The 24,895-nt window shown below is 36.3% G+C and overlaps 2 protein-coding genes across 6 annotated transcripts in view; one reads left to right on the forward strand and one right to left on the reverse strand.

The window, feature by feature from the left end:
* Nucleotides 1–20: 20 nt before the first annotated feature.
* On the reverse strand, nt 21–21,265 carry LOC110454725 (amine oxidase [flavin-containing] A-like). Its single transcript, XM_021504400.1, has 13 exons — nt 21,196–21,265; nt 19,197–19,291; nt 18,381–18,518; nt 17,428–17,532; nt 16,279–16,370; nt 15,551–15,689; nt 12,862–13,011; nt 11,276–11,435; nt 10,447–10,591; nt 9,621–9,678; nt 9,016–9,113; nt 7,557–7,668; nt 21–782 (listed from the first exon to the last, which is right to left on the reverse strand). Exons 1-13 carry the CDS (start codon nt 21,242–21,244, stop codon nt 555–557), a joined length of 1,569 nt encoding a protein of 522 aa, XP_021360075.1. The 5' UTR covers nt 21,245–21,265; the 3' UTR covers nt 21–554.
* A 73-nt stretch (nt 21,266–21,338) lies between these two features.
* LOC110454724 (dynein heavy chain 2, axonemal-like) overlaps nt 21,339–24,895 on the forward strand; it is a 99,115-nt gene continuing 95,558 nt past the window's right edge. For all 5 annotated transcript variants that reach the window (XM_021504396.1, XM_021504395.1, XM_021504397.1 and 2 more), the window contains exons 1-4: nt 21,339–21,387; nt 22,490–22,722; nt 23,463–23,584; nt 24,350–24,698. In XM_021504396.1, coding sequence (XP_021360071.1) covers nt 22,554–22,722; nt 23,463–23,584; nt 24,350–24,698 — 640 coding nt within the window. In that variant the 5' untranslated portion in view covers nt 21,339–21,387; nt 22,490–22,553. The remainder of the gene's footprint in view (nt 21,388–22,489; nt 22,723–23,462; nt 23,585–24,349; nt 24,699–24,895) is intronic.

Raw genomic sequence — 24,895 nt, forward strand, 5'->3', positions numbered from 1 at the left:
AGGTGACTTAAAAAAAAATCTTTTCAATGTGTCAAATTTTGATTTCATGTGCTGATTACCGTAGCAATGTTGATAGATTAGTGGTTTTGATTGAAATAAACATCTGGTATAAAGCATGAAATCTGTTTTGTTTGTTTGTCAACCAAATGGTGACTGAAAAAGAAAAATCCTTCTTAAATATATCCATTTTAAACAGACAAAATAAGACAACTGTTCACATGGTCAGAAATTATCAAAAGAAAATGCAGTTTGTTGAGGAATTAACACATAGGCATCACGTGAAAAAGGTTTGCACAGCCTAATGATAAGATTATCCAGGTCACCTTGTTCATTACAGGCGTATAGACACTTTGGCAGACAAGCAAAAACTTTCATCACAGTTTTCCTGGTAGAATACATATAATCAATATCTGTTTGTATATTATGGTGGAAAAAATAACTTGGCATTCAAAAAAGTTGGAAAATTATCAACGCAAGTGGCCTTCACTGATCATTTCCCCAACATTTTCTCACCCTCATTATATGTTCCACCATAACACATGTACATATGTTGATTAATTCTTAAACATCCTGTCAAACATGTAAGAGGTGACTTTCCAGCGCCACCCAAAGAAGTATGGGTAGATGAGATAAGCCAGATAACTGACGGCTGCACCAGTAGACGCGTACAAGATGGCGTTCACCGACGGCAGGATCATCTCGGACAGCGACGGGGACGGGATGATTATCGCCGAGCTGCCTCTACCCGATTCTAACCACTGGATCGCAAGTTTGTCCAAGATCTGAAAATAACAGATATGTAATTATTACTCAACTGCTATGATTTTATATCAAGTTTTAATCTGACTTGACTTTTAACTTTCACTTCAAATCTATATTTTATAGTTTTATTTTGCAGTAAACCATTTTCCAAAGAAATCCCTCGTGTTACAATTTTTTATGGTGATTAAATTTCAAGTTTTTTTGTTTTCATCATGGGTGTTTTTTAAGGATGAGTTAAAAAAAAAAAAAGCCCGGATCTTCAATCATCAGATAGTATATAGGGTAAGATAAAATTCACTGTTCAGACTTGAAACACTTCTCGTTTCATTATCCACTCCTTGTAGGACCTTATGAAGCTAATATATATAGATATATCGATGTGCTATGATTTGTTTACAAAAGTATTGCCTCCAGTAAGTATTGTCTGTATTTGTTTTAGCATTGAACGATTTGTATGATATTTGTTTGATATAGTAAATTGGTAAACGGGTAAAAATATCACTTAGAAATTGTTAGCTTAGATTACATGGATATGTTTATCATGCATAGTTTCTATAACAAACTTTGAGTTTTTTTTCTGGAAAATATAAATTACGGGGTATATGATAAAATGGTTTTAATACGGTAATTGAAAGTTTAGATATGTGGTGTTCCAATCTTGTAAATGGAAGTGTATAAAAACACAATTCTAGTTTTCTTCTTTACAGAATAGATATACCTACCAGGTCACATTATTTGACCTAAAAAGGAAGGGGGGAAAGATATGAAGAATGGATTGTAAAATGTGCCTATTTTTACAGTGTTACTATGATGATATCAGTATCTTTCACAAACTTTGGATTAAATGTGCGTGATAAGCGCTCAGCAATTCACATTACATATGTGACGCAGCATAGCACCTGAATAGACATGGAGATATCCAATTCCGCAGGCTTGCTAATATCATTTTCAATATTCAAAACTGGATTCGTGTGATTCAACAAAGAATTGAACTTTATTTCATTTTGTTTCCTATCATTCCTTTCCAAATATAATTTACTTCAAAACAATCACTGAGCATAAATTGAAAGTTCTCATAGTTAAATGAAGGCAAGAGTTGATGGTAAGTCACTGATGTCATGGTCAGATGTTCTTTCGATACACATTTTCTACCTCGGCCCCTGGGCCCACTCTGTACGGACACACATTTTCTACCTCGGCCCCTGGGCCCCCTCTGTACGGACACACATTTTCTCCCTCGGCCCCTGGGCCCACTCTGTACGGACACACATTTTCTGCCTCGGCCCCTGGGCCCACTCTGTACGGACACACGTTTTATACCTCGGCCCCTGGGCCCACTCTGTACGGACACACGGTTGCTACCGCGGCCCCTGGGCCCACTCTGTACGGACACACGTTTGCTACCTCGGCCCCTGGGCCCACTCTGTACGGACACACGGTTGCTACCGCGGCCCCTGGGCCCACTCTGTACGGACACACGTTTTATACCTCGGCCCCTGGGCCCACTCTGTACGGACACACATTTTCTACCTCGGCCCCTGGACCCACTCTGTACGGACACACATTTTCTACCTCGGCCCCTGGGCCCCCTCTGTACGGACACACATTTTCTACCTCGGCCCCTGGGCCCCCTCTGTACGGACACACATTTTCTACCTCGGCCCCTGGACCCACTCTGTACGGACACACATTTTCTACCTCGGCCCCTGGGCCCCCTCTGTACGGACACACATTTTCTACCTCGGCCCCTGGACCCACTCTGTACGGACACACATTTTCTACCTCGGCCCCTGGGCCCCCTCTGTACGGACACACATTTTCTACCTCGGCCCTTGGGCCCACTCTGTACGGACACACATTTTCTACCTCGGCCCCTGGGCCCCCTCTGTACGGACACACATTTTCTCCCTCGGCCCCTGGGCCCACTCTGTACGGACACACGGTTGCTACCGCGGCCCCTGGGCCCACTCTGTACGGACACACATTTTCTGCCTCGGCCCCTGGGCCCACTCTGTACGGACACACGGTTGCTACCGCGGCCCCTGGGCCCACTCTGTACGGACACACGTTTTCTACCTCGGCCCCTGGGCCCACTCTGTAAGGACACACTGTTGAAGATGCTGGCTGGGACTGATTTACATTGTTAATCACGATCAATATTGAATGAAAGCTAAATTTCATGTTGAATTTGTAAAATTCCAGTTGGTATTTTGATTACAACCTTGCACATCAACATGTGAACCATGACATTCATAGCTGATATGAATGCCATTTGAATTCTGGTAGGACCATGTAGTGCCACTGCGATGGTTAATTTAAGCACCCAACCCTCAAAATTACTTGTAAAAAAGCATGGTGCTAGAATAAAGCTTTATTTGTGTGATATAAACTTGACAATACAGACATCTTATATGTTAAGCTTTAAACTTATTAAAAAAGACAGAAAAAAGAAAAACAAAGAAAAATTCCAGTGAAACAAACTAATTATCTCCCCTTTACGGACAGGAAAAGGGGGCATGGTAAATGTAATGCGCTTGCTGAAACAAAGCACACTGTACACAAAATACTTCCATGGTTATAAATTAGTGCACCAATATATCTGAGGAAATCGAGGTATTATTACTTTTTGTGATTTAGAGAGAATTTGCATACTCTTAAATAGAATCTTCACCACATGAAGTTAAATGATGCTATATGTATGGAGTCTTTTAAACGTTTAGTTATTTTGTCTAAAACATGTTATAATGGTTTGGAGTTTGATCATTCTCATGAACAAGAGGAAAAAAGTTCAGAATCATTGATTTGGGAAATTATATATTTTTTTTTCTTTTTTCTCCAGGAAAAATTTACCCTTAACCCTTTCACCACTGTAGACCATAATGGACTCATCCATATTAATGCATGGTAGAGTCTACTAAAGTTACATAGGGGTGAAAGGGTTAAATGGTAAAGAATTTAGCCTAGATTGATTCATGGCTGACTACCTGTTTTCTGACGATAAAAACAAGCTAAAGAGGATAACAACGTTTCATGCTTGGGTTAAAAAACAATTTATAGTCAAGGAAATGAAGACATTTCAATTATTTTAAACTACAAAGTGAGTTTTGAAACAATAAAACAAACATGCAAAATAACACAACAAATGTAAGGTAAACTGATTACAACAGGTCTTAGAGAATTCAACATAATACCATATTTGGTGATTTAGGACATCTGACCATTTAAAGGGTGCTACTACATGTACTTATTTCTTCAAAAATCAACATTAACTATAAAGGCCAATAAAAATCTTGTTTACGAAATGTTAGTTCATCTCAGGTTAAGTTTAATTAATAAGTTAATAACCATAAATGTCTTTTTGACAAAAATAAACAAAATTTCAAAAACAAATTTCTGTTGTTGGCAGATGCATATAGCGGTACTGTGAGAGATGTGCCATTAATTCGTGTGTGAGGTTTTTGTAACCACCAATAACATATACTAAACACTGTTGAAGACAATGATGAAATTGATGACAAAACAATTGTAACCTATGTTATATATTTTAGTACTTGGGTTTGTTCTGTTGTACATGTACCTATATGACCTGTTGTACATGTACCTGTGTGACCTGTTGTACATGTACCTGTGTGACCTGTTGTACATGTACCTGTGTGACCTGTTGTACATGTACCTGTGTGACCTGTTGTACATGTACCTGTGTGACCTGTTGTACATGTACCTGTGTGACCTGTTGTACATGTACCTGTGTGACCTGTTGTACATGTACCTGTGTGACCTGTTGTACATGTACCTGTGTGACCTGTTGTACATGTACCTGTGTGACCTGTTGTACATGTACCTGTGTGACCTGTTGTACATGTACCTGTGTGACCTGTTGTACATGTACCTGTGTGACCTGTTGTACATGTACCTGTGTGACCTGTTGTACATGTACCTGTGTGACCTGTTGTACATGTACCTGTGTGACCTGTTGTACATGTACCTGTGTGACCTGTTGTACATGTACCTGTGTGACCTGTTGTACATGTACCTGTGTGACCTGTTGTACATGTACCTGTGTGACCTGTTGTACATGTACCTGTGTGACCTGTTGTACATGTACCTGTGTGACCTGTTGTACATGTACCTGTGTGACCTGTTGTACATGTACCTGTGTGACCTGTTGTACATGTACCTGTGTGACCTGTTGTACATGTACCTGTGTGACCTGTTGTACATGTACCTGTGTGACCTGTTGTACATGTACCTGTGTGACCTGTTGTACATGTACCTGTGTGACCTGTTGTACATGTACCTGTGTGACCTGTTGTATACGTAACTCTGTCTAGTGTAAATGTACACATGTTCTGTGGAATTTGACGAAACTAGTCGGACGTGACTTTGATATGAGCACACCTGAGCACATAACACCTGCTTTGTATGCCTGAATTCTTATCATACCTATCTACGTCACTTCCTTCAGGCTTTCTCTTTATTTGCTCTTCCACTATCTACTTCTTGCTCACTCTATCGTTAGATGAGCGCGCGAGCGGTTAATAGATATGATTAAGCAGAACCTGCAAAGGTCTACTGTAGATGTTCGCCACAGAAGCCTGGTAAGTTAACAATGGTTTGAGCAAGGCCGTGTGTATCTTTCGCGTGATCGACTGCAAGAGTAATGTCTGTTTAAGAAAAGTATGTTGTAGTAAGGATGTGTGGCTTGTCTGTTTAGGTTTCTTTTATCCTGAGATAAATATTCAAAAGAACTGAAATTGACACTGTTGTGTTTGCGAACCACGGTGACACAATGAAAAAATACCACACAATTTCACGTGAACTGTGTTACGTGAAAAGAAATATTTGGATGTGTTAAATGTACCGAGAGAATGAATAAAATTTACGATTTACACAAGAAAAAAAGATCTTTTCCAAAAAAGGTTGCCCATCTATGTCAATTACCCAAAACAAGTCCCTTTTCTAAGCACTATCAGTACAGCACAAAACAAGTTCCCTTTTCTAAGCATTATCAGTACAGCACAAAACAAGTTCCCTTTTTTAAGCACTATCAGTACAGAACAAAACAAGTTCCCTTGTCTAAGCACTATCAGTACAGCACAAAACAAGTTCCCTTTTCTAAGCATTATCAGTACAGCACAAAAAAAGTTCCCTTTTTTAAGCCCTATCAGTACAGCACACAACAAGCTCCCCTTTCTTAGCCCTATCAGTACAGCATACAACAAGCTCCCCTTTCTAAGCCCTATCAGTACAGCACACAACAAGCTCCCCTTTCTAAGCCCTATCAGTACAGCACAAAACAAGTTTCCTTTTCTAAGCCCTATCAGTACAGCAAAAAACAAGTTCCCTTTTCTAAGCACTACCAGTACAGCACAAAACAAGTTCCCTTTTCTAAGCCCTATCAGTACAGCACACAACAAGTTCCCTATTCTAAGCCCTATCAGTACAGCACAAAGCAAGTTCCCTTTTCTAAGCCCTATCAGTACAGCACACAACAAGCGCCCCTTTCTTAGCCCTATCAGTACAGCATACAACAAGCTCCCCTTTCTAAGCCCTATAAGTACAGCACAAAACAAGTTCCCTTTTTTAAGCACTATCAGTACAGAACAAAACAAGGTCCCTTGTCTAAGCACTATCAGTACAGCACAAAACAAGTTCCCTTTTCTAAGCATTATCAGTACAGCACAAAACAAGTTCCCATTTCTAAGCCCTATCAGTACAGCACAAACCAAGTTCCCTTTTCTAAGCACTATCAGTACAACACAAAACAAGTTCCCTTTTTTAAGCCCTTTCAGTACAGCACACAACAAGCTCCCCTTTCTTAGCCCTATCAGTACAGCATACAACAAGCTCCCTTTTCTAAGCCCTATCAGTACAGCACAAAACAAGTTCCCTATTCTAAGCACTTTGAGTACAACACAAGAAATAATAAAAAGAACTTCAATGTTATTATATTTGGGTTATAAACTAATTAAGAACACGGAGAAAACATTCCACATCTGATTTAATAAGCACCCAGGATACAGCAATTTGAATTAAATTCAGACTGCTGGCAGAACTTTCCAAAATCCAAAACAGAGCCATAAACTGGGGTACTTATCAGGATCTGGGTGCTTACTAAGACAAATACTGTAAAAGCGTTATAGCAGCGTGGTGATCCAAAGCTATACATACTAAGTATTAGAGTCACAAAGGTTAAAAATCTGGAGCAAAGACACAAAGTTACGAATTAAATCAATTAGCACCAACAAGTTGTGGTAATACTTCACATTTCTTTAAAAGAAAAATTCTGGTATTTTTGGAAAGAAATTTTACATAAAACACTGCATACCCTGTTCTGGTTTTACATCCGATGGTCAAAGTTGAGTAAAATATATTGTATGTTTTGAATGATTATTTTGTGAGTGGGTGGGTTACCACAGATTTTTAGCATAATTTCACTATTTGAAAGTTATAAAGCATAATGGTTATTTTCTCAGTATCCAAGAGATTCTGCACTTTCCAAAAATACCATTAATGAAATCCAAATTCAAAAGATAAAAGTCAAAACAATGAAGAACAGTTTTGAAATAAGCTTGAACCTATGTAAGTAGCTGTTTCTTAAAGACAATAATATATATATTTACATCAAGTTGTGGGGGAGTGGATTTGGAATTCAAACATATATCACAATATTTTTACTAAAAGGATGAATCGAGTATCTTGGTATGCTAAATGTTTCTACAATAAACCCTGATGGATAAAGAAAACCAATATATATATCTACTACTTTTAACCCCTACTGAACTTTGACCTACCTCGTGTGCTGCCCGGTCTCCTGATTGGAGAGCTCCATCCATGTATCCAATCCATTCGGTAGCTGTTTCTGTCCCAGCAAAATGGACACGACCTATTGGTTTCCTCAGCATTCTGAAATACCATGAATTACAATACAGTAATCTGAAATACCATGAATTACAATACAGTAATCTGAAATACCATGATAAACAATACAGTATTCTGAAATACCATGATATATAATACAGTAATCTTAAATACTATGAAATAAATACAGTATTCTGAAATACCATGAAATACAATATGGTAATCTAAAATACCATGAAATACAATACAGTAATATTAAATACCAGGAAATACAATACATTAATATTAAATACCATGAAATACAATACACACACACTGGTACAAAATACATAAAAAACACATATTACTGATTTCTTTGATGACTAGAAAATGTCTGTAAAACATGAACACCCCTGTCACCATGTGAAATTAGTTTCAGTGTCTGATGTTTGACGTGATACGACGGGACCTGTTTCTTTATGCGGTCACCGGTTTTGGTTTTGAGTATAAATCCTTACGGACCTACAAATGTTTAAGCAGGCCTTGCAAGGCTATGTCAAGGCTTGACTGTAAACATCATCAGATTACTAGGTCCGACCTTATTGCATAAACGAACAACTCTGTGAACCATTTGGATCGCCATAAGTGGAAGCAGCCCTGTACTTGTTTAATACTTTGGTGTGACATAACAAACCTGCCATATTAGATGAGTAACCCGAATGACTCGACATCATTTACCCCCAGGGACACGACATCATTTACCCCCGGGGACACGACATCATTTACCCCCAGGGACACGACATCATTTACCCCCAGGAACACGACATCATCTACCCCCAGGGACACAACATCATTTACCCCCAGGGACACACCATCATTTACCCCCAGGAACACGACATCATTTATCCCCAGGAACATGACATAATAAATCAATAAATAAATATACAAGATTTGATATAGCGCCCTATCTAGCTAACATAAGCCACTCTAAAGCGCTTTACAGTACATAGATATACAATTTTATACAATCAATACAATTAGCATACACATTAATCAATACAATATTGAGGAATTCCCAGGAGCTGCCTTATCAGGTGCTAACTACTAGTCCTATGCCACCTGGCTAATATCTCCCTATGTGTGTATGCCTGTCTGTGTGTTGGAGTTACCCCCAGGTACACCACATCATTTAACCCCAAGTACACCACATCATTTATCCCATGGCACCGACATAATCCCCCCCCCCCCCNAAACCCCCCCCCCCCCCACCCCCCAAAGAACATGAAATCAAATATACCTCCCCCCAGGGACATCATCATCTACCTTCCGTACTTGTTAAGCTCTCAAAGGGACTGACAAAGACCACCTTCGATATTAGGTAAGTTCCCCCTCGGAGACCCTGACACATCTTACCTTCCATATTTAGTAAGTACTCCCGGGGGCATCACTCCTAAATAACAGCCCCCAGAGAACTCATCCTCCATCCAGTTCTTCTCAATGTAATCTGTGGGCTGTATGTAGAGAAAGAAAATGTTGTTGTTTTTTAATAGGAAACCTAACTGTTCAAATGTTTGGATGCAGGACTAATTTCCTTGTGGAAAAACAGATTCTATTGAATATGGTTACTGAATTTGAATAAATAAGCACTTGTTCATATGAATGCCTTTTTTTGTTTATGCTGCTATCAATATGAGATATTTGTTTAAAAGTATGAGGCAATACATTCAAATTCAGCGACAACAATAAGTGAGAGATCAGGGATCACAAAAGATTGTTGACCTATTCCTAATGTGAATACTATGAATTATTCATTCAATTCCAAATCTGATTTTACATGTATTCATGTGCATACTGTTAATATGGACATTTTCACTTAAATCTGAAGAGGTTTCCAAGAAAAATGTTTCTTTTATTTACGCTTGAATTCCCGTGCTTATTTGTCCTTTTCTTGCCAAAGAAGCTTAATGCACATGAATGCATAAACAATCAAAGTAAAGGAATAAGCTGATGATAATTACCTGCATGAACCTGTCCATTTTGAATGCTTTTGCGTAATACTGACATAAAGTAGTTTTTCTGTAATACAAGCACAAAAACATCTATTAAATTCGTAGCATTTTTCACATCTTTTTTCCCCCCCTTTTGGACTTACAATGAAATACTGTTTTAGGCATACTGCTTCTGGTAGGTCTCTTTAGAAGAGACAATTAAGTGAAGAAAGTTTTGTCACAAAATTCTTTATTATGATATAATATAGTTTGATACTCCTTTACGAACGATTCATACCGAGAAATTGACAAGAGACAATGTTTCTTGGCAATCTAACTCATTCACCCCTGAAGACGCATTTGAACTCATCCAATTCAAAGGTTGGAATAGTTCATTGTGAAATTTCAGGGGTGAATTAGTTAATCAACACTGAAGAAATACTTAACTGAACAATTATACATTTCAGTGGCAGCTGTCGATGAACTTCGAACTACTTACCATGTGCAAACGTGTTTTATTTTATAAACAAATATGTCTTACTAGCCGAGAAGGGAAGGTAATCTCACGCTTTATTCACCTACCTTCTTTGAAATAAAAGTAAAGGCATTTATTCTGAATTAATAGCATTTTCTAAACAATATCTCTATCATTATTTTATAAATGAGTAATTTCATTTAAAGCCTTCTGAAGCTGTATGGCATTTTCCATGTCTAGACTTAACTTTTTGTCATACAAGTTACATGAAAGCTGAATACAGAATTAACAATTAGACACAAGAATTTTTTCAAGAATATGGGCCAAAACATGTCTGATCAAGTGCCCTACCATTGAACCAGATGACTCTAGAATCATTACCTTTCCGTCACTGACATTTCTACGAGGTTACGAGCTTGGTCTGCCAGCACAAATCCCATAATGCAAGGGTGGGATCCGTCAGGTTTGGTGTCATCGAGACAATACGTCACAGGGCCGAAATCTGAGGTAATGCTTCCGCTAAACTCTGGGAAGACAGAATGTAACATTATTATAGCCAACTTAAAGTAAATAAAAACATGAATATATGACCTTTGACCCTTTAGCCTGGACCAATGACCACCAAAATCTAATTAGTTGTAGAACTGAATGTTACCATACTATGGTGTTAACGTGAACTTAATTTGTCGAGGGATTCTTGAGATATTTTGTACACAATCATTTTTACTTCCTTTGACCCTTTAACCTTGAAAAGACTAACTGAGTGTAGAACTTGATATTACAATACTATAGTTTAAATATGAACTATATGTGTTCAGGAGTTATTGAGATCTTGTACACAAGCTTTCACTATGGACAGACAGGTGCACAAATGGACTCGCACACTGACGCCCACACAAACGCACACTGACGCCCACACAAACGCACAGTGATGCACACACAAACGCACACTGACGCACACACAAACACACACACAAACGCATAGTGATGCACACACAAACGCACACTGGCGCCCACACAAACGCACACTGACGCCCACACAAACGCACACTGACCCCCACACAAACGCACACTGACGCACAAACAAACGCACACTGACGCACACACAAACGCACACTGACAAAGCAATTACTATGTTATAACATTGTTAATAGACAAAAATATAAGTGATTTAAGTGGTTATAGCTAACAGGTGACATGAGTGACCTACTTTTTTCCCGCCAGAACGGTGTGTCGTAGAACATGAATGTCTTGATGATGGAGCCCATGGGCATCCTCTGTATAAGTTGTAACTTGAGATCAGGAAGAGATGGGCAGAAACTGATTCTATTCAGTAACGCTTGAGGAACCGTGCTCACCACATATTTCCCCTACAACAAAAACAAGAAAACTATCATGTCAGACTTACAACACAATGTAACTTCTATAGGAATTGTCCTCCACCTGAGGTCTTACAGAGGGCCTGTAACTCTCACCGGGATATTTAACTCATTTACTCCTGAAGATACATTTGAACTCTTCCAAGTCGAAGGTTGGACCTGTTCATTATAAAAATCCAGGGGTGAATGAGTTAAGCTATCATGGCAGAAGATTCTCAATAAAAGTAGTATGGCAAATAATATCCTATGGATAGGCCAATCCTGGCAGCATATGTGTATCCAAATCTTAACGCTCACCACCTAAGGATGTGGCCAGACCCCAGGGTCAATTCTAATACCATGTCTGTATTCATCTCTTTATGCCAAGCAATTGTATCTCAACGATTTCAAAGTTAAGACCCAGGAACTAAGTCCCTGGGGGCGTGACCAGACCCAAGAGTCAATTCTAATATCATTTATGCTTGTCTCTTTATACTCAGCAATTACATAAATGGTTATGGGATGGGGATCTTGACCATTTAAAAGCTATGACCCAGCGACTTGGTCTCCATGGGTTAGGGCAGACCCCAAGGCCATTCTGGTAGAATATGTGTATTCATGGTTACAAGCTGAGGATCTTCATAATTTCCAAGCTAAAAACTTTTTGACCCCAACCCTCAGCCCTGGGGTCAGCCCTGGGGTCAGCCCTGGGGTCAGCCCTTCAACTGTTAAAAGTTGAAGCCCCACCAAATGATAACACTTCCAACCAAACATGATCGATAACCATCTCTTAGTTCCAGAGAAGACAACACTTATTGCAATAGGACCTAATTGCCCTTTTTAGCCCCGCCCTCAGACAGTCACCAGGTGGGGTTAGCCCCTCCATTTGTACACAATTGAATCCACACCACTTAGGAATGCTTCCTATTTCCTATGTGGTTGTATAAATTCTAATCAGTGCTTATAAAGAAGTTGTTTGAAGACATTGCTGATGGATAGAGGGAGAGGGAGACTCCCGATTTTGGGCCCTTACATTTAGCATTCACCAACCAGTGAATTTGCTTAACTGCTCCTATAATTAAAGATATGAAGATTTCATCCGAAAAAACAACTTAAAATATCTCATTTTAAACGACTATTTTGTCTCTAGGGGGTATATATACACGTTTTATTTATGCTTTTAATTTTGAGCATGCAGAATCTCCCCCATGAAAATTTCAAAATATTGGCAAGTAAGCGGACGGCAGGCGCTCACAAGTTGTCTTTTGAACCAGGTGAACTAATAAAATTAAAACTTGTTTTACCATTGTTTTAAAGTAAGTTTTATTTAATTCAATAATTTTCTGTTAAAGAAATTTTCTGTGCACATGTATCACTAGAAAATAGAAAATTTACAAAAACTCGGCTGAATTCAAACTAATGTCTTTGATTTTTTTACCTGGTATTGGTGTCCATTGGAATCCTTGACCAGTACTTTGTCCCTGGTTTGGTCCACACTGACCACTGGACTGGACAGATGGACAGTGCCTTTTAGGTTTTTAACCATACCCTCAGACAGCTGTTGTGTCCCACCAACAACTTTTTGCTCCTGAAATACAGAAACCATACTGTATACATGTTTATATACACTGTATATATGGTTATATATACTGTAACAGGTTTATATGGTTATATAAAGTGCATAAATAATTGTACATGGTTAGGTGCAGAGTATACAGGGTTATATGTATATAAGCTATACAGGGTTATATGTATATAGTGTATACAGGGTTGGTTATATGAATATAGTGTATACAGGGTTATATATATATAGTGTATACAGGGTTAGATGTATATAGTGTATACAAGATTATATGTATATAGTGTATAAAGGGTTATATGTATATAGTGTATACCGGATTATATGGATATAGTGTATACAGGGTTATATGTTTATAGTGTATACAGGATTATATGTATATATTGTATACAGGATTATATGTATATAGTGTATACCGGATTATATGGATATAGTGTATACAGGGTTATATGTAAATAGTGTATACAGGGTTGGTTATATGAATATAGTATATACAGTGTTATATATATACAGTGTATACAGGGTTATATGTATATCGTGTATACAGAGTTATCTGTATATAGTGTATACAGGGTTATATGTAAATAGTGTATACAGGATTATATGTATATAGTGTATACCGGATTATATGTATATAGTGTATACAGTGTTATATGTATATAGTGTATACCGGATTATATGTATATAGTGTATACAGTGTTATATGTATATAGTGTATACAGGCTTATATAAATATAGTGTATACAGGGTTATATGGATATAGTGTATACATGATTATATGTATATAGTGTATACAGTGTTATATGTATATAGTGTATACAGGCTTATATGTATATAGTGTATACAGGGTTACATGTATATAGTGTATACAGGGTTATATGTATATAGTGTATACAAGATTATATGTATAAAGTATATACAGGGTTATATGTATAAAGTATATACAGGATTATATGTATAAAGTGTATACGGGGTTATATGTATATAATGTATACAGGGTTATATGTATATAGTGTATACAGGGTTATATATATATAGTGTATACAGGGTTAGATGTATATAGTGTATACAAGATTATATGTATAAAGTATATACAGGGTTATATGTATAAAGTATATACAGGATTATATGTATAAAGTGTATAAGGGGTTATATGTATATAATGTATACAGGGTTATATAAATATAGTGTATACAGGGTTATATGTATATAGTGTATACAGGATTATATGTATATAGTGTATACAGGATTATATGTATATAGTGTATACAGGATTATATGTATATAGTGTATACAGGATTATATGTATATAGTGTATACAGATTATATGTATATAGTGTATACAGGTTTATATATATATAGTGTATACAGGGTTATATGTATATAATGTATACAGGGTTATATGTATATAGTGTGTACGGGGTTATATGTATATAATGTATACAGGGTTATATAAATATAGTGTATACAGGGTTATATGTATATAGTGTATACAAGATTATATGTATAAAGTATATACAGGGTTATATGTATAAAGTATATACAGGATTATATGTATAAAGTGTATACGGGGTTATATGTATATAATGTATACAGGGTTATATGTATATAGTGTGTACGGGGTTATATGTATATAATGTATACAGGGTTATATAAATATAGTGTATACAGGGTTATATGTATATAGTGTATAGAGGGTTATGTGTATATAGTGCATACAGGGTTATATATATATAGTGTATACGGGGTTATATGTATATAGTGTATACGGGGTTATGTGTATATAGTGCATACAGGGTTATGTGTAAATAGTGTATACAGGGTTATGTGGATATAGTGTATACAGGGTTATGTGTATATAGTGCATACAGGGTTATGTGTAAATAGTGTATACAGGGTTATGTGTATATAGTGTATACAGGGTTATGTGTATATAGTGTATACAGGGTTATATGTATATAGTGTATACACTATATACATATAACCCTGTATACACTATATACATATAATCATGTATACACTATCTACATATAACCCTGTATACACTATATATATATAACCCTGTATACACTATATCCATATACCCCTGTTTACACTATATACATATAACCCTGTTTACACTATATACAGGGATATATGTATATAGTGTATACAGGGTTATATGTATATAGTGTATACAGGGTTGGTTATATGTATATGGTGTATACTGTATACAGGGTAATATCAATACATTGTATACAGGGTTATATGTATATAGGGTTATACATCTTACCCTACACAGGTATACTTTATATAGGGTTATACATCTTACCCTACACAGGTATTCTTTATATAGGGTTATACATACTGTATACAGGAGTGTTACTGTCTCTCAATGTTAAAACCTATGTTGAATTCATATAATTTTATAGAATAATTTCTATTGATTTTGAAGACAAAATGCTTAGTTTCTTGTTCTTTCATATGCAGCCCCAAACCATATAAAGATATTCTTTAATTTTATTTGTTGATCTACACTGTTTTATACTGGGTAAGGTTCGATAATTACCTGTGCTCCGTCTTTGACCGATGCTAGTCGCATCAATCCTCCTCCAGAATGAATGAACCAGAGGAAGAAGAGGAAAGAGACCTCGTGAGGTTCGGACGTCAGCACGGACCGAACAAACACCAGTATGTCTCTGGCAGCACTGAAAATCAGTTCACTTGTTAGTGATGTATCAATACTCCACTGTACACTGGAAAACTTCTGTCCAGATAAACCAATCTTCAAAATCAACACTCTTGTTATATGGAAGCTATTTGATTGGTTCCAGACATCAAAACCTGACCAATCAGAAAGCTGATGGACAGTTGTATCTGTACTTCTAAAATTACCAATATACAACTCTTAAAACAAGTCAATTTTCCTTTTACCCTTCCATGCAAATCACTTACTTTTTAATCAAAGCATTACTCAGGTATAAAGCAGGTATTCAGGATTTTATAGGACATGTACATAGTACATAGTAAATGTCAATATCTCCACTATCTTAAGTATACTATCAGGTTGAGATATCATCTGTAGTAATTTTAGAGAAAACCCATAATGACCAATATACATACTGTATTTATATATTGTATAACTGCAATCACAATATCGATAACGTTCAGAATGTTAATTACAAAGCACTAAAATCGTGTAAATGTAGTCGTAAACCAAAAGTTAACGTATCACGAGGGGAACAGCTCTGTGGTAGTTAACTGCTAGCTGTAGTGCAGTATTAATTCAATATTTACTTCGTCCAGCAAGTCCTGTCAATGAACTCCTTCACCGTCATTCTGTCCCATTCAGCAGCCTTTTGTGCCATCCACGGGGCGTTCCGCGGCACCTACAAGATAGAATTATGAGGCTGGTGTCATACATAATCAAACGTGGAATACCTGTAGTTTTCTCAATTAGTTCTTCTCATGCAGGTGAGACAAAATGCCTGCATAATAAGATACAGGACAAGAAAAATCCCAGAGTCTGTCTAGTGAAATTTGTGTCTAGCCTGACAGCAGACCAGTGCAAAATGTTCAATATTGCTACTCAAAGCATATATTGTTTAATTGTTTATCAAATAAACACAATTCATTTAATTTCTGTTAAAATATACTCCTTTTTCAAAGATTACTGTATTAAGTGAAATGTATTACATGTGTATACAGAACTATAATTTATGGACTAGTATAGTTTAAGTTAATTAATTTTCGTGGAATGATAATTTTTCACTGTAACAGCTGAGTTTCCGTAAAAAAAATCCGTAAAAATTTCCGTAAAAAAAATAACTGTGGTTAATTCACTGATGGCACATTTGAAGGGTACACCAAAACTGATGATGAATTTGAAAGGTACACCAAAACTGATGATGCATTTGAAAGGTACACCAAAACTGATGATGCATTTGAAAGGTACACCAAAACTGATGATGACACATTCCAAAGATACTGTCAGAAAAATGTTTGATAAACTGAGAATATTCTTAATGCTGATTAAAAGAATTTAAACTAAAGATAACTCTTACACAAAATCACATATACATGTACAATCTTAAGTAGCATATAATATTAATTTACACCTGTTCTATCAGGCAGTATTTACCTCCAATTTTTTACCTATATTTACATTTGCACTGCAACCCGCAATATGAATACATTATGTATTACCAGCAGAAATGCATTTCATTTAAGTATAAAAGCAACATGTAGTTTACTTATGACGTCATAGACTGACCTTGTTCAATGAGTCTTGTCGCTATGCTTCGGATAACACAGAGAATGCGTCAAACGCTCAAATGACTACGGTTAATTATTGGCGCCAATTTTATTTAAATAGGGCTATTCCGCCAATGTCATTGAAAGGACGCTTCATATATAATATGCAGTAAATAAATAAATTATTCTTACCTGTTTAGCCATGGCATCTACTGTCCGTATAATGTTGTTCAGATCCAGTAACTTGAATGGATTCCAGTATGGGGGGATAATTCCATGAAAAGTTGCCCAAATACTCTAAAAATATATATATTTCAAGGAATTTCAATATACATTTTCTCCTGAATCTGATGCTGTGAAGTCCTTTAATATACACACCTATCGTAGTTTTACAGAATATTTAGTGGTCTAACTGTTTCTACAAGACCTAAGTAACAAACAGAAAATTGTATTTCAGTTTAATAAATACAACCATAAAAAATGTGCAAAAATTGACAACAGCAAATAAATTATTTTCCGAACTGGCAGTTAAGCCAATAGTTCAACCAATGCACATCAAGGGAAATAGTTACTGCTGTTTGAGGGGTTTGCATGGTTCAGTCAGCTAGTAGGTTATTTAACTAATCTGCTATTGCACTCACTCCAGTTAGGGATAGCTCACACAAGGATAATTGCTTCATTGTATAAAATATTTATGTAACTTTCTGGGAACTAGACACAGAGACTCAACTTTCAGTCTCAATGAAAATGGACAAACACTCGAATATTGCAAGTTTTAAAAAAAGGTTAAATTATTATAGTAAGATAATTATTGGTGACTGTGTGAAACAATTATGTTTTTCCCTTCATGTCAATCCTTAGCACTTATAGCGTTTTTTCCACCTTGCATTAAATATTGCATTTTTCATGTTTAGTTGCAAAAGATTTGCACTTGAGAGCAAAATGTCTGTCCTTAAGTAACTTATGGAATAAGTATCAAAGTGTCTGCTTTGTGTTCAAATAACAAATTTATTCAGATAAGTCTTGAACTACAGTAAAAATGGGTTTATTTTGTACAATACTCCTAGAAAGTATCATACCAACCCTAAAATAGAGTTAGAAGCAACCACACAAAAGCTGTAAAGTGGCCTTATAGACGTTGATACCTTATAATTCATGACTACGTTTCCCTCATTGTACACGTCACAGAGCTCCAGTCCTAGCTCCGTAGCAAGGTTTTTGACGATGTCTTGTGTCGGGCCGATGTAGCCAGCACCCACGTCTGTATAACCGTTGCTGCTTCCCTGTAATCAACCATGTCCTCAGGATAAAAACACAATCTAAACAGGTTAACTCAGAAAATGCATTATTTTGGATTATTCACATATTATATAATTTGGATGATACATATATGATTCTTCTATTTATTTCAGAAAAAAGGCAATAAAAGATTACCAAATGTTGTAGAAATTGACCCATTATTAGACAATACTGTGTCAACCTTCCTTTACTATAAATCATCAAGTGATGTCCACTTTCAAGAAACTACCTTGACTACAAGAGCTGTTGAAAAACAGCATATCTTGACTATATGAATAATATATGAAAAATATTTGAGAAAATAGTAAAGTTCAACATTTACCATCAAAAATGTTTTATCTTGAAAGTCAATAACTTGATTTTTTTCTGTGTGACTGCATCAATGCTAAATATCAGCATCCTAGATCAAATACTTAGATCAAATACTTCAGATCATATTAATGAGTTTTAATACTTGCACCAAAACTTTTTCCTGGTAACACCAACATTGGTGACTATATATATCAGCCTTTTTTCACCAAAAAGGCTAGCTATAAAGTGACCTGGGGAAACTTATGTCAAGTCTCTTTCTCAAAAAATGACCAGGTCACATTTTTTTCTATATGAAATAGATCTTTAACTGCAGAACATGCTCTGACAATATTACACAATAACTGACTTACCCTGACCGTACATGTCCGTCCTCCGACTCGTTCTCTCGCCTCAACCACACTCACTGTCAGTCCATTTTCTTCAAGAATCTTGGCAGCATAAAGTCCTGGTTTAAACAAAGTTTGTATTTATTTATTCATCCTATTAATACTACAATTAGGATTTAATATCACAAGCTCAGAGATTTTCAGGATGAAAATTGGCTAGTTTTAGGATAAATCTTGTGTTCCAATTCCACTAGTCTGACGCTCAAGACTACATGTAGTAATTTTCATGTCAAGACTAGTGAAAATGCTATTACCTATTTACTGTGAAATTTAATGGTTGAGTTTTCAAAATCTCTAAATATGATGACTGTATATAATTGGTTGATCTAATTGTACCAAAGACTGATTAACAAAGGGTTCATGTATCATTTTATTGCTCATTTCCAAGGATTCCAGAATAAATGTCAACAGAATTTACTGCATTTAAAAAAATAAAGTCACATGCTGCTTGCTATAATGTTAAATGTCCTATACAGTATTATGCAAATATGTCTTACTTAAATTGTCTTGTTGCAGTCATTTTTTCAAACTGACTCATGTTGAACAGTACACATGTATTTCCTTATGCAATAGAGGGCACTATATGTGCATTTTTAAATTTGGAAGATGAAATCAGTTTAACAATTTAAAAGTTTTCATAAATAGGAAAGATGTTAAATGGAATATATATTCTCTATATGAATCATGATTTAACTATTATTGTATGATTAAAAAAATATTTCTCAGCAAATTAATTTAGGATTGTTTTGTGGAAACACAGTATCATCTTACATTTTAACAGTTTTTATAAACTACAATTTTTAATATAAACACAAGATGATAGCTTTGATAATAAAGTGTAGTAGACCTCACATAAAAGTAGCATATCTATGGTTACATTTCTCATAAGGAATATTTGATCCCTAACAGTCACAAGAATAACAGTTTCATAAATTTACAAGGTATTCCATTTTAAAAGTGAGTTGGTGTTATATACACATAAAACTAATTTGGGTTAAACTGTACTTCTTTTTGAATGATAAGCTCTGTTGTTCAGCTGGACTGACTTAAGATCATGTAACAGGAGAAAGAAAAATGCAATGGCAAGACCAGGATTTGAACCCGGGACCCTCTAAACTCTAGACGGACGGTCAACCAATTGAGCTACCTGGTCGATGACTATTGACCCAGTCCAGTTCCATTACACTCCCCCCCCCCCCCCTTTTATAAGTCTTTGAGCCCGAAGACACGTCTATCTACAACCCATGTTAGAGTATTCCCTTGCTAAGCATTCACCCTGCGCTTAAAACAAGGGCAAGCTCAAACATTTTGCAATTTTGTAATAGAAGGATATTTAATGCACGACCAGACTGGCATTCGAACCCAGGACCCTCCAAACTCTAGAGTCTCGATTCTTAATTGATTACCAAACTGTGAACACACTCCTTTCATTAAAGGGGAAAATCATGATCCAACACCATATTTTCAATACACTGACATGTGGCCCTGAGGAAATGGATCCAAGATGTTATGGACACATTTCAGTTACCTATAAATCACAAATTAGATGATTTGTAACTTTTGTAAAATCATTTTTTTTGTCAAACAGAGTGGTATGCCTATTCGCAATAAAAAAATGAAACGGAATGGACTTGTGCACCTGTTTTACGGATGAAAATAGATTTGCCCTTCAGGCTTCACTTCCTGTTCCAAGACCTACAATCAATTCTAATAGTTGAAAAAGCGTAATTAACAAAGATATCGTCAGGAATGCACTTATCAGTTATAGAATTACTTATTCTTCAAAAGTGAAAGTAGAAATATACAAATTAGGCCACAGTAAAAGCACGTGTTGGATCGAAAACAATATATCATTCTGGTCATATGGTGTGCTTTCTTTTATATAAATCTAAGTGTGTACTACATATATCAGCTACAACCTTAACATGGAATAATGAGAGAAATTATTAAGTAAATGACAAACCACTCAGCCCTGCCCCTATCACCACCACATCAACATCGGCGTCAGCCATTTTGAACACTGCAATGTCACGTGATTTGATATATTCGGAACTTCTCTAGTGTATCTTCAGCAATGATGAAAAAATACCAAACGAACGAATGGACCGAGATTTTACGAGAAGTTAGTTCAACAGGAGAAGGTCGCGTCGTCAAGGTAAACTGAAGATCTTTTTCTACCAAAAATTGTTATTTACGATGCATATTGACATTAGGATTTGATTTTTATATAGTATTCTATCACTTTGATATCATTCAGCTTTTCCTAATCGACATTTAAATTGTTATTATATCAATAATGTTTGTATCGAGCACCGACTCTAAAATGACCGTGCAACTTTTGGTAGCAACACAGAGGTATTTTATAGTTACCTTTTTTTAACCAAACGAAGTCCATTAAACAAAAAGACAACAGTATGCTAAGGCTCCTATCATTTAAGCACAGGCACATGGATACTGTATTGAAAATAATCTCTTACATTTCCATCATTGAACTAAAAGAGATTTTTATAACAAGAAGACTGCTGTAACGTTACGTATCGTCCAAAAAAGTCAGAAAAATTATAACAATTATCAAATAAGTTTTATCATCTCATGATAATCAAATATTTATATCTGGTAAGAGAGTCAAATCCCGCCCATCTTGCTGAACAGTGGGTACTGTATCCACTCTGCCAACAGGCTATACGTATTATTACAGTGGATAAGAACACAAAATGGTGTATTTAACTAGTTACCTTGTTTTAATAATGGCATGAAACAAAAAAATATTATGGCAAATGTACGTTTTGGAGACTTTTCTAAGTATAATAATTGTATATGATTTTCTGCAAAGTTGCTTCGTACTTTATGTAAGTATCCTTTGCAGAAAAAATATTGTCATTTGGAAATTTACAAATCATTATCCTTATAAAACAAACACAAAAATTAGAATAATTTTGTAAACATTTTATCCCAATATTTCACCATCATTATGGACCAAAGCAGTATAACAGATTTGTGTGCTAAAAAGACGGTCATCGAGACTTGGCATGTAATGACCATTTAATGATGACAATGTGTTGTAGAGTAGAGGATTAAATCAATTACAAACTGACCATCCAGGTAAAAGTAAAGTTTTTAGCATTGTTGGTAAACAGCATGAAGCACATTTATTTTTCATTTTTCTCTAATCTGTGTATTTAGCAATTTCTGCTAAAACTGGTGAGCCAATCATGCCAACACTTTTGTCATGTTTTTCTCCTCTGCTTCATTTTCAGGAGTCAATTATTAAAAGAGGATCCCCAACATTGCTTATTCTGATGAACTGATAAAGAATCAAACATGTCAGAAAAGGGATCACGAACGGGGACCCCTAACAAACCCGGATCCAAGAGAGGGTCCAAAGTGAATACTCCTAAATCTGGGACCCCCAAGGGATCCAAGAGCAACACTCCCCTACCTACCGAAATAGCGCTAGTCCAAGCTGAAGATGAAAATGCTGCAGGAACTTGTGAGTCAATGTTAACTTCGTACATCGTCACTAGCTGCTTAATCAGTTTCTTCTGTGAACATTCTTGTTAATCAGCACATTCAAATTTTAGCACATTATTGAATTTTACCTAATTAGCATTTTGAAAAATAAGCTGGCTGGGGCATCACACTATTATATTTGTAAAAGACCATAATTAAAATATTAAGTCAGAACCTTCAATTAATACAATTATTATTTAACCCAATATTAAAATGTGAAAAAGCTGAAGTAGGATTATGTTAATTATTGTTTACTACAGTATGTGATTTTTTAATGAATATAATTGGTTGCATCATATGAAAAGTTTTTAAAATTAATTAAAATAAAAACAAATCTTCATGTTATAGTTGAAATATTTTCATAATGTTTAACTCATTCACCCCTGAAATTTCATGATGAACTATTCCAACCTTTGAAATTGACAAGTTCAAATGTGTTTTCAGGGGTGAATGAGTTAAAGTGTTAATGAAAATGATTTAAAAAGATGCTGATAGATCTCAAACTAACTATAAAAACTATATGATATGTAACTATCCAAGCCTATAGTAAATAAATTTGAAATATCTTAACAAAGTTTTAGAATTTTAGCATATAAAATGTATTCAAATATGACATTAATGAAAATTTATTGTTTTGTGTTGTTAACATTGAACTATTTATAGCCTGGACGCTGATTGTAGTTGTTGTGCTTTTGAAACATATTGTTTATCAACCAACAGCTGAGGGTACATTACCACCCGGAGAAGGACAGCAGGGTGAAGGGGAGGTAACTGGTGTTGTTGCTGATGTAGGAGACAGTGAAGTGGAAGCAGAAGAGGCTGCTGTTGATCAAATTACAGTGGTCAGTATGCATAACAGTGGTCAATAGGGTCACAGTGGTCAAATGGGGCTGGAACAGAGGATTGTGTGATAGTGGTCAGAGAGGGACAAAATGGTCAAGTAGAGTGGTCGTTAGCGATCAAAAGATTCTCAATAGAAATTGGGGCTTGGCTCAGGACAAGACAATGGTCTGTAGATTTAGAATGTCCATAAGGAAACAGAGGGAAACTTAATTGGAGTTGGGGTCTAAGGAAGACAGTGGTCAACTGAGTTGCTCACAATAGTGGGCTTAAGATCAGAGTATGACAGTGGTCAGCAGATCTGCAATATGTCGATAAGGGATTAGAGGGTCCAAGGGTCAATAAGGGCTGGAATCTGAGGAGGACAGTGGCCAGAAGAACTGAAATGTTAATAAGGGATCAGAGAGGTACAATGGTCAGAAGCTAGGGGCTAGAATCTGAAGAAGACAGTGGTCAGTAGAGTTGAAATGGCCATTTGGAGGATCGCAATAGTCAGTTGGGGTCAAGAGGCAAACATACATACCTCACTCTAACAAGATAACTATGAGACTAAATAGTGTAACTAATGATATTTAATGGCAGTCTGCTCAGTTCAGTTTTGTTCACTTCAATTTTACTTGTTAACCCTTTCACCCCTATGTAACTTTAGTAGACTCTACCATGCATTGATCTGGACGAGTCCATTATGGTCTACAGTGTTGAAAGGGTTAAGCAAATTATGATGTCATAACTAAATACTAATTTCATGATTTTTGTTTCTCCATCAGTACTCTCTGATAAAGGAGAGAGTCACGGTACAGAACTTAAAGGAGGATATGTGGAAGGAGCAGCACGAGGAAGCTGTACACGCCTTCATTGATGATCCCGCGGTCAAACTTATGGTGGCCTACATTGACCCCTTCAAAGGCTTCACCATTGAACCAGCCATTCCTACATTCGTGGTGGATCAGCTCACCTACCTCATCAAGTCTGGCAAGGTCAAGGAACTGACCACAGACAATTTCTTGACCGTTGTACAGTATGGCACAGTGAAGGGCATGCACATTGAAAGTTTGCTGAGGATGATGATGGGAATCTATGCCCCCATCTTTTTTGAGAACACAACATGGCCCGACAGTATCCTTTAACTGAAGTAGAAGTTGGTCAGGGAGAAATAGATGTTGAATATTGACCGCAAGGTCTGTGATCCTGAGACAGCATGGAATGCTTGTGTCCTTGAGCAAGACACTTTACTTTTGTTGTAAGCAGTACACCAATACAACTCTTAGAACACACACACAGCCACACACACACAGCCACACACACACAACCAC

Source organism: Mizuhopecten yessoensis, unplaced genomic scaffold (genome assembly GCF_002113885.1).
Source record: "Mizuhopecten yessoensis strain PY_sf001 unplaced genomic scaffold, ASM211388v2 scaffold8037, whole genome shotgun sequence".
Classification (NCBI taxonomy): Eukaryota; Metazoa; Mollusca; class Bivalvia; order Pectinida; family Pectinidae; genus Mizuhopecten; species Mizuhopecten yessoensis.

What these genes read in the sequence shown, in the direction of transcription:
- LOC110454725 (XM_021504400.1), bottom strand. Translation starts at nt 21,244, where the DNA reads ATGGCTGACGCCGATGTTGATGTGGTGGTGATAGGGGCAGGGCTGAGT. An exon ending in GATAGGGGCAGGGCTGAGTG is followed by an intron (nt 19,292 to 21,195) that starts GTTTGTCATTTA and finishes TGTTTAAACCAG; the next exon opens with GACTTTATGCTGCCAAGATT. An exon ending in GAAATGTCAGTGACGGAAAG is followed by an intron (nt 9,679 to 10,446) that starts GTAATGATTCTA and finishes CTTGTATTACAG; the next exon opens with AAAAACTACTTTATGTCAGT.